General features: G+C 43.4%; 1 protein-coding gene across 7 annotated transcripts in view; it reads left to right on the top strand.

Annotated features, from left to right (window-relative positions):
• POP4 (POP4 ribonuclease P/MRP subunit) overlaps positions 1 to 16,178 on the top strand; it is a 239,088-nt gene that overhangs the window by 162,030 nt on the left and 60,880 nt on the right. For all 7 annotated transcript variants that reach the window (XR_015302419.1, XR_015302421.1, XR_015302420.1 and 4 more), the window contains 2 exons: positions 6,098 to 6,175; positions 15,659 to 15,720. Coding sequence is in view for 4 of the 7 variants with exons in the window: in XM_086945105.1 (XP_086801231.1) it covers positions 6,098 to 6,175; positions 15,659 to 15,720 (140 nt within the window). In the remaining 3 variants the exon portion in view is untranslated. The remainder of the gene's footprint in view (positions 1 to 6,097; positions 6,176 to 15,658; positions 15,721 to 16,178) is intronic.

Here is a 16,178-nt window from a genome sequence, read left to right as displayed (position 1 = left end):
ACACCTTCAGGTACCTCTCCGTCTCCCGATAAAAAGTGACTTGCCTAGAATTCCCCTGACCATTTTACACCTATCCGGGGAAGACTAAAACAATTTTTTTCCATTTGGCAATCAATAACATCAGACAAATGGGTATTAGACATTATCCAACATGATTATTGCCTGGAGCTTACCAGCAATACTCGCAGTATTCCACCTCGCACTCACAAACTTTCGTTTCAGCACCAACAGCTCCTCAAACAAGATGTGCAGGCTCTTCTGATAAAAGGAGCTGTAGAACCAGTTCCATTACAACACCAAGGGTCAGGAGTTAACTCACTGTACTTCCTAATCCCCCAAAAAGACAAATCCTTACGACCAATATTAGATCTCAGAACATTAAACCTATAATTACTGCCAGAACACTTCCATATGGTTACGTTTCAACAAGTGCTTCCACTTCTACAACAAGGCAACTTTATGTCCACACTAGACTTAAAGGACGCCTACTTCCACATTCTTGTTCACACAGCACATCGCAAATATCTCAGATTTGTGATAGCAGGAAATCACTATCCATTCAAAGTACTCCCATTCGGAGTTTCTACTGCACCCAGAGTGTTCACAAAATGTCTAGCAGTAGTAGCAGCTCATCTAAGAAGACCACAAATTATTAATATCTTCACATATCTAGACGATTGGCTCATCAAAGCCAACACACGGCAGAAGTGCTTACAACACACTCGGACTACAATTCACCTTCTCTATCAATTGGGATTTACAGTCAGTGCGCAAAAGTCTCATCTTCACCCTCACAACTGCATTCCTATCTGGGAGCAACGCTAAACACTCACACCGCCCTAGCTTCACCCAATGCAGCGAAGATTCAAAATTTTCAAATTCTGTTACTACAGTTTCTGAACAACCAATACCTAACTTTCAGGACTTTCATGCAGCTACTAGGGATGATGGCATCATGCATCACAATAGTGCCTCATGCAAGATTACACATGTGTCCTCTGCAGGAATCCTTAGCATATCCGTGGAATCAATCACAGGGTCAATAAACAAATCTAGTGTTGGTAGACAGCTGCACTTATTGCTCTTTTCAGTGGTGGAACACACACAACCTATCAAAAGGGTGTCCCTTCATCGACCTTATTCCACAAGTCATACTAACAGAGGGCACATCTCTCTCAGGCTGGGGTGCCTATCTCCACAGCCTAACATTTTAGGGTCTATGAGACAACAAACACAGAAGTCTCCACATCAGTTATCTGGAGCTCCTAGCTGTATATTTCGCACTAAAAGGTTTTTAGCCTCACCTCATAGGCAAAGTTGTCCTAGTCCGCACGGACAATATGACAGCTATGTATTCTATACAGGAACAGGGAGGGCACACTCTCTACAACAATCAGGCCTCTCTCAAACCATTTGGCGTTGGGGAATACATCACAAAATTCATCTTCTGGCAGAACACCTTCTAGGCATGCACAATCAAATTGCCGACCTCCTCAGCAGGATGCGGCAACAAGTACACAAGTGGGAACTTCACCCACAAGTTCTCCTTCCATACTTTCAAAAATGCGGGGTTCCACAACTAATCTCTTTGCGACAGCACAGAACTCAAAATGCCCAAACTTCGCCTCTAGGTTCCCACACCCTCTATCCAAAGGCAATGCCCTATGGATGAACTGGTCAGGATTATTTGTTTACGTTTTTCTGCCTCTCCCTCTCCTTCCATTTCTGGCTCAGAAACTCAGGCAGACATCACTCACAATGATTCTAGTGACCCCCTTATGTCCCACATGGACTCAGCAACCATGGTTCACCACACTGTTAGAACTGTCAATAATTCCACACCAAAAGCTGCACCATACTTCTAGCCTTCTTACACAGAACCATGGAGGAATCAGACATCCAAACCCCAAGGAGCCTAACCTAGCAATCTGGCTCCTGAAGTCATAGAATTTGTATACCTAAACTTCCCACCATATTGTATGACTATTCTTAAAGAGGCAGGAAAACCTACCACTAAGGCATGTTATGCAGCAAAGTGGAAAAGGTTTGTTATATATTGTAACAATAACACAATTGATCCACTAGATGCATCTATACAAAATATTATTAGTTACCTTTTGCATCTATGATTTGGATTAGCCTTCACATCCATTCAGCTACACCTTGCGACGGTAGTCGCTTAGCTTTAAAACAGACAACACTTACCTTTGTTCAAAGTCCCAGTAATTAAAGCTTTTATGGAAGGCCGTAAAAGGGCAATGCCACCCAGGGTACCACCTGCACCAGTTTGTAACCTTAACTTCATTCTCACAAGGCTCATGGGTCCACCTTATGAGCCACGACACAATTGTTCATTGCAATTTCTTTCATGGAAGGTTGCCTTTCCTATTGCGATCACTTCATTAAGGCGTGTTAGTGAGCTACAGGCATTAACTTAAGAAGAACGCTTCTTTCAATTTCATAAAGATAAAGTAGTTCCTCAAACAAACCCAAAATACCTTCCAAAAGTAGTTTCTTCTTTTCATATTACCCACTCAGTTGAGTTACCTGTGTTCTTCCCGCAACCTGATTCAGTAGCGGAAAGGGCTCTACACACACAAGATGTCAAATGAGCACTATTATACTATATTGAAAGGACAAAAGATTTTCACAAAACAACTGTTTTTTGTGTTTGCTCCACCTCCTAAAGGAAATCCTATCTCTAAATCTGGGATTTCTAGTTGGATTAAATGTATTTAAACTTGTTGTGTTAAAGATAAAAGAACTTTAACTATACCTCATAGAGCACAAACATAATCCTTTTTTTTTTTTTTGTCGTTCGTCCTCCCCCTCTTATTCAGTAAACCTGTAAGAATCGTCATTTTATGTCAAAACAGGACGCTAGCATTTTGCGTGTTCAAAGTCTTTTCAAATCACATTTTGAAACATGATATATACATTTTGAAGTAAAACCTCCTAAATGTCTCCACAGAAGATTAATCTGCTACCTTCGAAATGTCTTCCAATTGACCACCCATCATACAAACCTTACTCACCATAGCTCCCCTCACTGAATGAGCCGAAAACTTTGATACATCCACACCTGCCTCTTTCATAGAAGCTTTCACCCATCTACCGATTGTAGCATTTTATACTGCTTTAAAAGGTTTCGCAAAAGAGATTATCAGTTGATCAACTCTTGCACCTCTTATCCAACATCCTACTCGTACTCTTTCAAACATTGTACAACACATAAATTGGGTGAGTCGTCAAATCTTGGATAAAAAATAGACCCAGACATAGTTTTAGTCCATCTGCAAACCTCAAAACCACACCATTTGGTTGAAAAACCATTTGTGACCCCTTCAAATCCCTCGCATCTGAAACTCTTTAGAAGGAAATAAGACCAAGCTACATAGCCAACTTCCAAGACCATTCTCTCACCTCTAAATATCTTTTGGCTGGCCAACCCATTAATAGTCGTAGAACCAAATCTACGTTCCATAAGGTGTGATATCACAGATTATGCAGCCTCCTTAGCTGAATCCCTTTCCCCACTTTGCTCACTAACTGACTTTTACCAACTGATAAACCCTGCTTGGGTGAATAACCAGCTGCCATAGCTGACCCGTAACAATTCACTGTCCTATATAATATGCCTTTATCAAAGGAACCTACTAGGAAACTTGCCACTTCTACATCATCCGCCTCCACAGGATTCAAATCCCTTTCCATGCACCAACATAACCATACCTTCTGCATTGTAGGATCTTCATTGATAATAATAAACCTTGAATAATTCTGTGCTACATGCGCAGACCCCGTAACACCTTACTCAATATATGTCGAATGTCCAGGAAAAAGATCTGTATAGTGTTCATCACTGAAAGATAGTTTCCATTTATTTGTAGTGTAGACTGTCAGCGATGTATTTTCCTGGAGCCTGCAGGAAGGCAAAGCTTACAACACTTTTCATAGGAAGACTTTGTCAGAAAGCCTCGAGTGCAAAGGAAAAGACAGCCTGAAAGACTAAAACAAGAAAGTAAAATTGTGATCTGTACCTTTTAAGAATCCCAGAGGGACCCCATCTCACATTGCCCTGCAGTGGCAGTTTGCCTTTTAGTCAGTTCTTTTTCCCTGCTTCTTCTGACAGGATCTCAGAACACCTCTAGTGATTTGTTTTCACCTTTAGTACTAAATTAAAGTACTCTTAGTGCTTTTCAAAGCTTTTTCTTTGTCATCTTATGACCCTTTCTGTCGAGGGAAATACATTTACAGGTTTTTCTAAGGAAAATTCTTTAAAAAATGCCAGTTCTCTACACGAAGTGGCCTTCCTGTAGCAAACAAAACTTCCTCTGATGCCCACAAGCTTTGTGTGGTGTGCCTATCAACTCAGCACATCGTAAAAGGTTATGCCGTTTGCAATATAATGTCAAAAAGGACACTTTGAGAGAGAAGGCATCAGACTGTGGATGGATGGAGTATTTGAAAGCAAAGAGAGGAGAAAAAGGAGAAGATTGGAGAGGTCTCTCTCTCTTCATCCTTCTGGAAAAAAGGTACAAAACGGATAAAGATACTCTTAAGAGGAGATCTAAATCCCCCAAAACTCATTCTCAACACCGCCACCGTCATCAGGATCAAAGGGGTTTACAGCCGCATCAGCCCTACCCTGGCAATCAAAGCATTTGTTGTCAAAACTGAGAAGTCTGCGACTGTCGTGCTCTCCTTTGAAAGACATTTCTTGCATGTTGAGAACTCCCAAATAACAACAGCGAGTTAGATACAAGACACTTTTGATGTTTTTTTTAAAAGAGAAATTGCAATTATGTAGGAATTTTAAAATCCCTTTTATTTACACCCATACCAGGCTAATAGATTGCTCTCCCATTTTTTCTTCTTTTTGACCTCATAAGAAAAGGGGGGTTGACAAGATGTTTTTTTCCTATATCAGATGTTCAAGTGACAAAAGCCTGGATATTGGTCTAAGGGTTTGCAGAGCAAGTGAAGGCACATAATAAATTGTTCTGTATGCCATTTGTTCACTATTTATGAGCTTTTTTCAAGGCTCTGCTTAACAAATTAGACATTTTAGCCAACATCCAAGACATTATATACACCCAGAATTAAAGGAATTTGGATCTTGGGCAAAATTGTTGCACCAACTTTCTTATGCCTACACTTTTGAAAACATTGCAGCCAAATGGTGAATAAGACAACTTGTTTTAACAGAGAAATTATGGAAATGTACATATAAGTTGAATTTTTCCATTTTAAGATTCACCCAGTCTCGCTCTGTACACTTTTTTAAGCAAATGGTTTCTTTATCGAACACCTGCCTTACTGCTTAAGATTGGTTTCTTTTTCGTTCATCATGTCTTAGTTATTCAGATCTAGTCAGAGGTACTGGTTACATATGATTTCATCACTGTATTTTGGAAGGTTATTGTATTACATTTTTTAAAGCAATATCACAGTTGGTGAAAATTGGTATTACTGTTAGTCTAGCAACAGATTTCTGAAACTAGCCTGTTTCCAAACTATGGTGATTTATCAAATGTCCAAATCAATCAAATCCGTATTGCAGTGACCATTGCAAGATCCATTATTACTGCTGTAAATCCCTTAAAACCCCATTGTGTTTAGAGATAGGGTTAAAAAAAAATTCAAACGTTCAAGTTCTTGAACGTATTTACTTCGGGTAAATTAGGAGATTTGGAAGCATTTGGAAACCTGAATGTTTTTGCTAATTATGTTTGTGGTAATTTTCAGTTTTTTTAATTTTTTTTATATTTGTATATTGATGTTAATAACATTTTTTGTTGCTTATAAATCAGTTTGTTTGATTTTATTATCAAACTTATACTCATCCTTGATAAAAAGATTTAATTAAAAAAATATAGAATATTAAATGGAAATAAAGTATGTGCCTCACATATATGTTGGGTGCCTAATTATTTTACGACCATGAATCAGAAAAATTAGCCCTTAATTAACTTGTCTTGCAGAATTTTAATTGCATTTGCGAAATATCCATGTGACAATCTGCAATGGGGAACCTTAATCCATATTGAAAGAGCAGTTTTATATTTTTGGGTGAATAGAATTTTTTTTTTTACAGATATGAACTATTTCTACCTTTACATGAACTGTGGAAGCAGTACATCCGGGACCTATGTAATGGGATCAGACGAGACACGTAAGTTATGAACATGTTGTGTCTATTTCTTTGTTCATGTTTTTGCCTATAACTACAAGGAACGGTTCATTTTATGATTGTCACCAATTCATCCCAAATGGTCAAACCACACAGGTAATGGGGGCATCCCAACCACTGTCTTTGAAGGAATGGGAAAGAGACTTGGGGCCCCATTACGATGGCGGGCGGCACCGTAGCGGAAAATGGGACCAAAACGCCAGAGGATTGGCTACCATAGGAAATTCCGAACATTCTATTGGGAATAATTTTGGCGCCGATTGAGGGATCTGCCTGTAATTTTCCTTAAAATGGTCTTGCTGCGCTCCCCTCCTTCCCTGAAAGGTCCTTGGGGATTCGTGAAGTGGGGGCTGAGAAAAAAGGGGGGTCCCAAAACGTGTTTTCTCCATGTTAATTTCCATAGGACGGTCTGACAAGTCTACAGCCCGAACCGCTGAATGGAATTACACCAAACTTGGCAAAATTGTAGGGACTGGTACGCAGATGTGCCTTTGCTATGTTTGGTGAAAATTGCTCCAGTGGTTTTTATGAAAATTAAGTTAAAAAACACATATATATCTATAGGCGCGCTGCGGGTGCTCACCGGTGCACGTACCGGGGAGCACACCCGGTGCGCTACGGGAGTGCGCGAGCGAAAGCTGATTGGCTGTCTGGTGTCTGTCAACATTCTAAACAGTCCGGAGAGTCCGCCATCTTGTGTCTCGGTAAAATCGAGACACAAGAGGTGAAAAAAGAAAGGGGGATGTAATTAAAAGGGGGCAGAGTAGACACCCCCTGACCCCTAGGTTTTCTGAGGGGGGCCTAGAAGGACCTTGAAGGGCTAAAAAACTTTTTTTTTTTTTTTTTTTTTAAATTTCGCTGGGTAAGCGCTGGCGGCGATCCCCGATACGCTCTCCGGTACGCGCACCGTCGGTGTACCACGGGGAAAAACAGTGTAAAAAAATAGAGTTAAAAAAAAAATGTTGAGTGTTTAGAGGAAAGTGATGCATTGCTGGAGTGTGTCATAAAAATGATGCAACTCCAGCAATGCATCCTTTCACATGGGGCCAGGCCCATGTGAAAGGGCCTGCATCAGTCTTACACCTGCTGTTATACAGGCGCAAGATTTGGACGCAACAGCGTCATAAAAGTGACGCAGTGATATCTCTTAGATTTCACTGCGTCACCTCTACGATTCTTTCTTGCGTCAGTACACCCCTTTTGTATACATTACACCTGACGTAGGTATAATTTGGCGCAGGGGTTTACAAAGTGACGCATCTAACTAGATGCATCACTTTGTAAATATGACTCAATAAGGTGCATTTTTTACAGCACTGGTGCGTCACAAAGAGGGACGTACCGGTGGCGTAAAAGTGACGCATGGCCTCATAAATGAGGCCTTCAGTCTTCTACTCATGCGTCATATTAAATATATGACGCATTATGTCGCAAGTACTTACAGATACGTCAGTATTTCAGACGTATCTGTAAGCGCAAAAGTGATGCATTGCTGGAGTGTGTCACAAAAATGATGCAACTCCAGCAATGCATCCTTTCACATGGGGCCAGGCCCATGTGAAAGGGCCTGCATCAGTCTTACGCCTGCTGTGATACAGGCGCAAGATTTGGACGCAACAGCGTCATAAAAGTGACGCAGTGATATCTCTTAGATTTCACTTCGTCACCTCTACGACCCTTCCTTGCGTCAATACAACCCTTTTGTATACATTACACCTGACGTAGGTATAATGTGGCGCAGGGGTTTACAAAGTGACGCATCTACCTAGATGCGTCACTTTGTAAGTATGACTCAATAAGGTGCATTTTTTACAGCACTGGTGCGTCACAAAAAGTGACGTACCGGTGGCGTAAAAGTGACGCATGGCCTCATAAATGAGGCCTTCAGTCTTCTACTCTTATTTATTTTCACTTTCTCTGTTTCTTCACTGCCTTACTTACCTGGTCTCACACTTACTTGCCTTTAGCCAGTCTGTATCTCCACTCTTTCGAAAACATCACTGCTATTTACTTACCCTTCCACACCCCCGTTCCTTTACTACATTTTCTTCGCATATCCACATTCCCCATGTTCACTCTCCTTCTCCTCTCTCCTTCCCCACACTCACCTTCTTTCACTCCCCCTACTTCACTTCCCTTCTCGTCCCTTTCTGTGCTTTCTTACTCATTTTCCTCTCCTTTATCAATGCACTCCACTTCACTTACTCTTTTTCATTTTTTTAAGAGCACAGCTCTTTGATGAGAATTGGAGTTAGTTCTGAAAAGAACTTTTTTTTTTCTTCTTTTTTTCCTTTTTCAGAACAGGAACAAAAACAGGGAATGGGAAACTGCTCAACAGGAGCAAAAACAAAAAAAACAAATTTAGGGCTGGGAACGGCAGCGATGGATCTCCAATGCTCGAACCGTGAGCAGAACACTTTGTTCCCCATAGCAAAGTAGCTGATCAGTCTCTGCATTTAAGAACGCCTTTGTTAAAAGCAGGCTGAAGGTTCGGAATCAGTTCTTGCGATCGCCCCCTCACCGATGTTGTTGGTCCTCTGGTTGATGGAGAGGCGCCATCCCTGGGAGCCTCTTGTGCTAGAGCCCTAACACACTTCTAGCATAGTTCTGGGGGTGCCTCCTTTCTACGTGGCGAATCATAGTTGAATTACCAAAACTGTACTTCTTTCGGGGGTTCCCCACAGGAAAGTACAGTTTGGCAGATTTTACATTCAACTTTTGGTGCATTTACTTTTTTATGCCCGTCAGGTATAGAATTTTTTTTCCAGATGAAATGTTCTTTCACCTTCGGCTGAGGAGGCTCTTCATCGATGAAATCATTTAAGTCCTCACTGCTGCTGGATGGTCTGGCAGCCATTCTCTCCACAAATTCTTAGCACAGAAAAAAAGAGGTGTTGCTCTCACCAAAGTGAAAGAAGAAGTGAAGGAAAAGGGTGGGGGTTTTCATTAGTTGTAAAAAAAAAAAACTGTTAGCAACCAATGAAAAGAGTTAATTTAAGGTCACATGACTTTACGCGCTTACGCTGCGCGCACCGGAGCGCTTCCGGGGGGGCTTACGCGGCGCGAACGTAGGCGCTTCCGGGGGCCCTTACGCGGCGCGCAAGAGTGACGTTTTGATAGCTTTACGGAAATGAAAATTAATTTTCATTTCGTAAATTATAAATATTGCTTTTATAAGTTTGGTACTAAATGTCTTGCGTTATTATTTACTTTTCATACATATTTTTTTAAACGAGCGCAGAAATAGCGCTCTCGGTGCGCTCTCGGGAGAGCTTACCGGCGCTCGCACCCTGAGCGCCCCAGGAAAAAATTATTAAAAAAAAAAAACATTGGAAAAGTATTATTATAAAAAAAATATTAATAAATATTTACACAAAACAGCAAATAAAAAATAAAAAATCGTAGGTTACAAACTCCATATAGAAAGGAATTAGCTTTTAAAAAACCTTTGAAATTTAGTGAAAAAACCAGAGGTTTCACAATCGTTATAGTTAGGAATTAGCATTTAAAAAACCATTGAAATTCACTAAAAAAAAACATAGGTTTCACAATCGTTATAGTTAGGAATTAGCATTTAAAAAACCTTTGAAATTCACTGAAAAAACCATAGGTTTCACACCAGTTATAGTTAGCTGAACAGTTTACTCATACAAAACCTAACTATAACGTGGAAATTTCAATTCACTGAAAAAACCATAGGTTTCACACCAGTTATAATTAGCTGAACAGTTTACTCATACAAACCATTGAAATTTCCACGTTATAGTTAGTTGGACTCACTATAACTCGCGTGCCCGCAATCCACTGCTGATGATGTCACATATTACATCATTCATGACATGGTCAGTGACATCTATCCTCTTTATATGACAATCTAGCCATGTTCTGTTTAGACAATCTCCACTTGTGTCTTACAGCGCATTAGGCCTTGTCTAATTGACAGTACCAACACCATGATAATACTTAGCTTATCCGCACCACCCTCTATTACCACTCTGACCAAAAAGCTATGTGTTTGTTTCACACTGTATTGCGATTGATTGGCTCCACCTTTCTTAGTATTGGTACATCATGCCATTTGATTATAACTGGGAAGTACCTCTCTTGATATACACTCAGGGAGCATGATGCAGGTGTTTTATTTGTATTTCTAGTGTTATTCTTGTTTTCTTCATTCTGATTTCAGTTGAACTTTGACATCCCATCATATTTCCTGCAGCCTTGAGAAGCAGGAGGATAATGGACCAATAGGGGACTAAACACGTTTTGGCTGCCCAAACCATCAATTTGTGGAACTTTCTATGTACGAGGAAATGAAGAAAACTCTGATGGTGAATACAATCGGAGGCAACACACAAGAAGCAGTATTCATATTTAGTACATTGTATACCATTTGGAAAATGGAACCAGGATACAATGAATAGGAGGACGCACTCATCCCTTTCACAATCTTCAATATAGAGGCATGGAAGGTCCATACCTAGAGTAGCGATCCACCCACAACAAAAGAAGGGGTATTGCCCATCAGGGAGGAAGAACTGGACCTCGTAACTCAACACCACCACATGGCAGTGGTGTTGTCCGTGAACACCCGAACTAGACTTCCCTTGAGGGATGGTAAGAAGTCTTTCAGTGCCAATCTGATTGCACAAAGCTCCAATAAGTTGATGTGGAGCCTGGCTTCCACCAGAGACCAGAATTCTCTGACCTCCACCTCTCCCAGATGGCCCCCCATCCCAGAAGTGATGCATCTGTAACTACTGTGAGATCTGGATGGGGAAGTCTGCCTCTGACCTAATCGTGGTTTGCCAACCACCACTGCAGATATTTTGCATTTCCCTCTGAGATGTGGACCAGGTCAGTGAGATTTCACTGATTCTACTCCCCTTGGAACTTCAGGACCCACTGCAGATCCCGCATGTGCCATCTGGCATGATTCATCAGCAGAATGCAGGAGGCCATGAGAACCAGCAACCTAAGAGTCAGTCTCACCGAAATCCAAGATAGAGGCTGACACATCGGTATCATACCCTGAATATCCTGGATTTGCTGCTCGTGAGGATAGGCCCAAAATTGCACAGTGTCCAGAAAGGCTGTGATGAGAGGGAGCATCTGAGATGGAGTCAGGTGTGACTTTGGCATGTTGATAGTGAACCGCAACGAATGCAGGAGGTTCACTGTAGTCTGGGTTTGGGAGACGACAGCCTGGGGCAAGCCCACTTTCAACAACCAGTCTTCGAGATAGGGGAAGACTGGAACCCCTGATTTCTGCAGATGAGCTGCGACCATCACCTTGGTGAACACCCGAGGGGCACTAGTGATGCCTAGCGGGGGGAGTGCAGTATACTGAACGTGCTTGTGGTCCACCGTAAACCGCAGGTAGTGGCAATGGGCTGGTAGAACGGGAATATAGAAATAGGCGTTCTGCAAGTCCAACCCTACCATACAGTCTCCTGGGTCCAGGGCAGACACAACCTGAGCAAGAGTGAGCGTCTTGAACTTCACTTTTCTGAGTAATATTAGTTGAGGGCTCTGAGGTCGAGAATAGTACAAAGACCTCTGTCCTTTTTGGGGACCAGAAAATAGCAGGAATAGCAACCACAGCCTATTTCTGGCCCAGGAACCCTCTCTATAGCTCCTTTGGCCAAAAGAGTCTTGACTTCTTCTCAAAACAAAGCACAGTGATCCTCTGTCAGCCGATCGCATATTGGAGGCATGGATGGAAGGGCAATCTCGAAGAGAAGGGAGTAGCCCCTGCGGAATATCTGCAAAATTCACCTGTCTCAGATGAGCGGTGGAGGTAATGGCATATCCTGCCACCTACTGGACGGCCATGATTTGGGAGGCTCAGACTAGGAAGATTTGGAGCCAGAGGAGGGAGGGAGGTTTGTGCCCTGACCTGACCTGACGTCTGCGAGCCCGACCTACGGGGTCAGGGCGAACCGCACCCACGGCTGCCCTGAGGTTGTAGAACCTGTGATGCAACCTGGCGAGGGTAGGGCTGATGCAGCTGGAAACCCCTTCCATATCCAGGAAAGGAGCCAAAGTCGGTCACAGGATGAGATGATACTTAGAAGTCTTCAAAATGAATAGGTGGGAGAACATGCACAACGTTTCTTCTGTGATCGTAATTGTATTCAGTTTGTAGCGTGCTCAAGGGATATCACTCTCTGACCAAAGAGTGTAGTATCCAATCCCACTGAAATGCATCGGGATGGAGAAAGGGTTGGATGATTGTATCTACAATGTAATAGATTTACATATTGTTGCTGAAACCACGTATTGAGTTGAACCAAATCTGAAAAAGACAGTTAACGATTAAACATCGCTTATCCACAGAAAAGTATTCTGTGTTTCATTTATGTTTGAAATTGGAAAACAGATCAACCCCAGGCCATTGGGGCTTTTGCAGTGCTAAAGGAGACTGACCCTATCAGGGGATGATACTGAGAAGCCCAAGGACTAGGCCGTAGTCCGCGACTCCTTGATACGCTCTAGCACCACGTCCACCCTGTCTCCTAAGAAATGAGAGCCATCAAAGGGCATGTCTATAAGGTTGGCTTGGACAACCCCGGAGAAGCCAGACTTCCTCAGTCAGGCTCCACCTACTTGCACACATTGGAAGGAAGTGAGGCATGGGTATCAAAGAGGGCCTCCTGAGCATCTCTCTGCAGGCCAGTGCAGTAACACACTGCACCTACCAGAAGGGGAATTCCTTTACCCCTCCTCAAGCCAGAGGCTGGTATGCCTCCAGTAAAAGACAGAGCCACTGTTTCAAATTGCAGCCCTACAGACAGCACATTTTATTTTTGTTTTTTAATGCACAGTGCCTCGGCTTCTACCAGGTGCCCCTAGTAATCTCTCTTCCCATTGAGTCTGTTGTGTCAAGGCTACAGCGTATGGTAAACTTTGCTGCATCTCTCTGTATACAACAGCTCGGGCCTCCTCCAGAACTTCTGGCAGTACTTGCCCAACCGCTGAGCTCTCTGGGGGAGTCAGAGGAGAGAAGATGAAAGCTGGGTCATCTGGTGCAGGGCGATTGTGGCAGACAATGGTTCTATTCACAGGAGCCCCTGTGCTGGGTTTGGACCAGGTGCCCAGAAGAACGTTAGTAAAGGCCTCATTAAGAGGCAGAAAGGGTTCCATAGTGGAGACACCAGGCTGCAGGAACTCTGTCAAGATGTTGGTTTTGACTGCCACATTAGGAAGCTCCAGGTTCAAGATCTCCACAGCCCTATGCACCACCACGAAGGAACCCCCCTCCGCCGTAGCCAGGTTAGGAGGAGAAAGCATGCCAGGCCTTGGAGAGGTATCCAAGCCACTGGCATCACCCAGTTCCTCGTACAAGTCCATTTCCTCTGTATAAAGCGGTACTTCTGAGAGGTCCTGCTGCCCCTCCCAATCTTCATCCAATCCTAGCCTCACTGCCCCACTGAATAAGGCTGAGGATACGCCATAGAGTCCAAGGGCTCCATCAGCTTCGGTGAACGCCCAGCTGTGTACGTGTTGTCTGGAATTATGATGAGGATGGTGCCAGCCGGAGGGTACTTTCCACATCGAGAGTCTGTGTCAGATGCAGCGTAGTACGACCAGCGCCAGTCTGGATCCGAGAACAGATCCATGATGAGCTTTGGGTTTCAGGGCCAGAGCCGACGGCGCAGAACCCAGTGGAGCTACTTCGGCTGAGCCTGCGGGGCTCGAACGCGCACCGACTGTGTCAAGCCACCCAAATATGGCACACATGGTGTCATAAAACTCTTTTAACTGGGCAGGGGGGCGCTCCCGGCCAAGTAAAGAGAGGGAAACGCAGAGTCGACCAAGGCATCTGCTCTGCCGAGCAGGGCCTTGAACGTCGAGACTCCTCCGTCTCGTCGGTTGGCGGGCGGGGCGAAGTCGAAGCATGCTTCGACGACGTCTATTTTTTATGATGCTTCTTACTTGACCCCTTCGACGATTTTGAATGTGAGGACGAAGACTTGTATCCCCCGGAGCTGTGCTTGGACCTTCCTCTCGTCCGAGACAGGGAGCTGGAACAAGATTTCAAAGCACCTGATGCCAAGCTGCATGCAGCTTTAAGCGCCGCTCCCTTAAAGCTTTCCACGCCTTGGCCCAGCAGTTGGAGCACGGCTTGGGGTCGTGGTCGCACTCCAGGCACCAAAGGCGCACAAGGTGGGTGAACGTAACCGACATAGTGCTGTGACATGCGCCAAACAGTTTGAACCCCAAGGTCTTTTTGGACATCCTACACACCAAACAAAAACTCGACAAAGTGTTTTTTTAAGTCTGTCAAAAAATGACTAGGTAGCTCTCTTCGAGGATCTGCACTCGCTGGCGCCGAAAGAAAAGAACTGTCGTCAGCGCACCGAGGTGGCGCCTACACAGACGCGGATAATACAATGATGAACTCGACGCCTACGATGTCCTGTGTCGTGGACTGACGCCACCTACTGGCGTGCTGGGGTACTGCTAAGAAAAATCTTGCGGATCCATCCTGAAGATTACGATGCATCTTGTATAACATTGACAAGTAAGAAGAAAGTGGGGAGAATATTTGTGAGGTGGAGTTGCAGTTGCGGTAATCATTGACCGCATCTTGTTCTGGGCCTGCGATTGACATTTGTATGGATTTGTAGGGGTGGGTGTTAATGGGTCTACAAGTGTGTGCATTTACATTCCTGGGTTTTAATGTTCGAAGGTACTTGAATTGGCATACCGTCCACTTGTTTCAACTATTTGACTTCCGTACAGTTCAGCTCTTGGAAATGAATTGTTCAGTATCTCAACCTCTATGATGATGCATAAAATAAATTTGAATTTGTTCTCGTTCTTTGGCTTTAATTTATTTTTCCCTTAGCTTTTCTCTAGTGACTCTACAATGTCCCATAACAGCTACACAGTGAGAAACCGTGGTATAAAGAAATTGTTATAATTAGGTATTTTAATTAAGAAACAAAGGAGGCAAATATATATTGTCACGCAGTGACTGCTTTACTGCGACGCACCTTTTTAAGCCTTATTTTTCTTTTCACAAACCATTATTTACATTTTGTACATTTAAAGTTTGGCCAAGACTTCAACACAGAAATGCAGAAAATTGTTCTCCGAAAACCCAGTTTTGGCATTTGTTGTCTAGTGAGAGGGAGTCACCGGGTTTCTCTGCATTTAATTCAACAGGTAAACTGTGAAAATGAATTGTATAGTGATGCTTGAATAAAAGTATAGCTGAAGGAAGGAAGGGGGGGCATCACCATGAAACAGCTGCAGGAAAAGGAAATTATTGCAGTAGAAGTAAAGAACGGGTAATTCAAGATTGGTAGCTTGACCACAGCAAGGGGCGCTGAGACTGTAAACAACTGGTTATATTATTTAACTGAAATTCAATTAACGTGTTTGAATAGTGTGGTTTTGCTCTAATCGATTATGGCTGATGACTCCGTTTTATGTATTGCATCTTCATTCCTGCAGAAAACCCCATATGATTCAGACTAAATTGCTGAAGGCTGATCTTCATGGAGCTGTTGTGACAGGTATGTCCCTTTGTTCAGGGGAAAAGTTGTATTTGACGTTAGGCCAACTTTTCGGAAAAATAAATGTTGTTAGAGTGGTCAGAGGCATAGCTAGAGCTTTTGGCACCCGGGCTATCCATCAGATTGCCGCCCATGGCATCCGCAGCCCTGTGATTGTGTGAGCTTAAGTCGGGTACTCGTATTTTGAATCTCACCTCACTGTCAAATTTCGGGCACAAATGTTTCTTCTCACATGTATCATTGGAATGCTAGTTTTACATTGGTCTATTAACCCCTTCGCTGCGGGGTGTTCCCGCCCCCCCCCCCCCCCCCCCCTGCTGTGCTTGCGACGAGCTCGGCTCGTCATGAGGCACAGTGCAGCTGCACTTATGACGAGCAGAGATCATCACAGCCACACCCGTTTTCGAACGTTCAGCACAGCGGGGAAATTATCCCTGTGTGCGAACGTTCCAACGGCC

Source organism: Lissotriton vulgaris, chromosome 12 (assembly GCF_964263255.1).
Source record: "Lissotriton vulgaris chromosome 12, aLisVul1.2, whole genome shotgun sequence".
Lineage (NCBI taxonomy): Eukaryota > Metazoa > Chordata > Amphibia > Caudata > Salamandridae > Lissotriton > Lissotriton vulgaris.
Note: the sequence above shows the minus strand (reverse complement) of the source record. Positions and strands in the feature narration are given on the sequence as shown.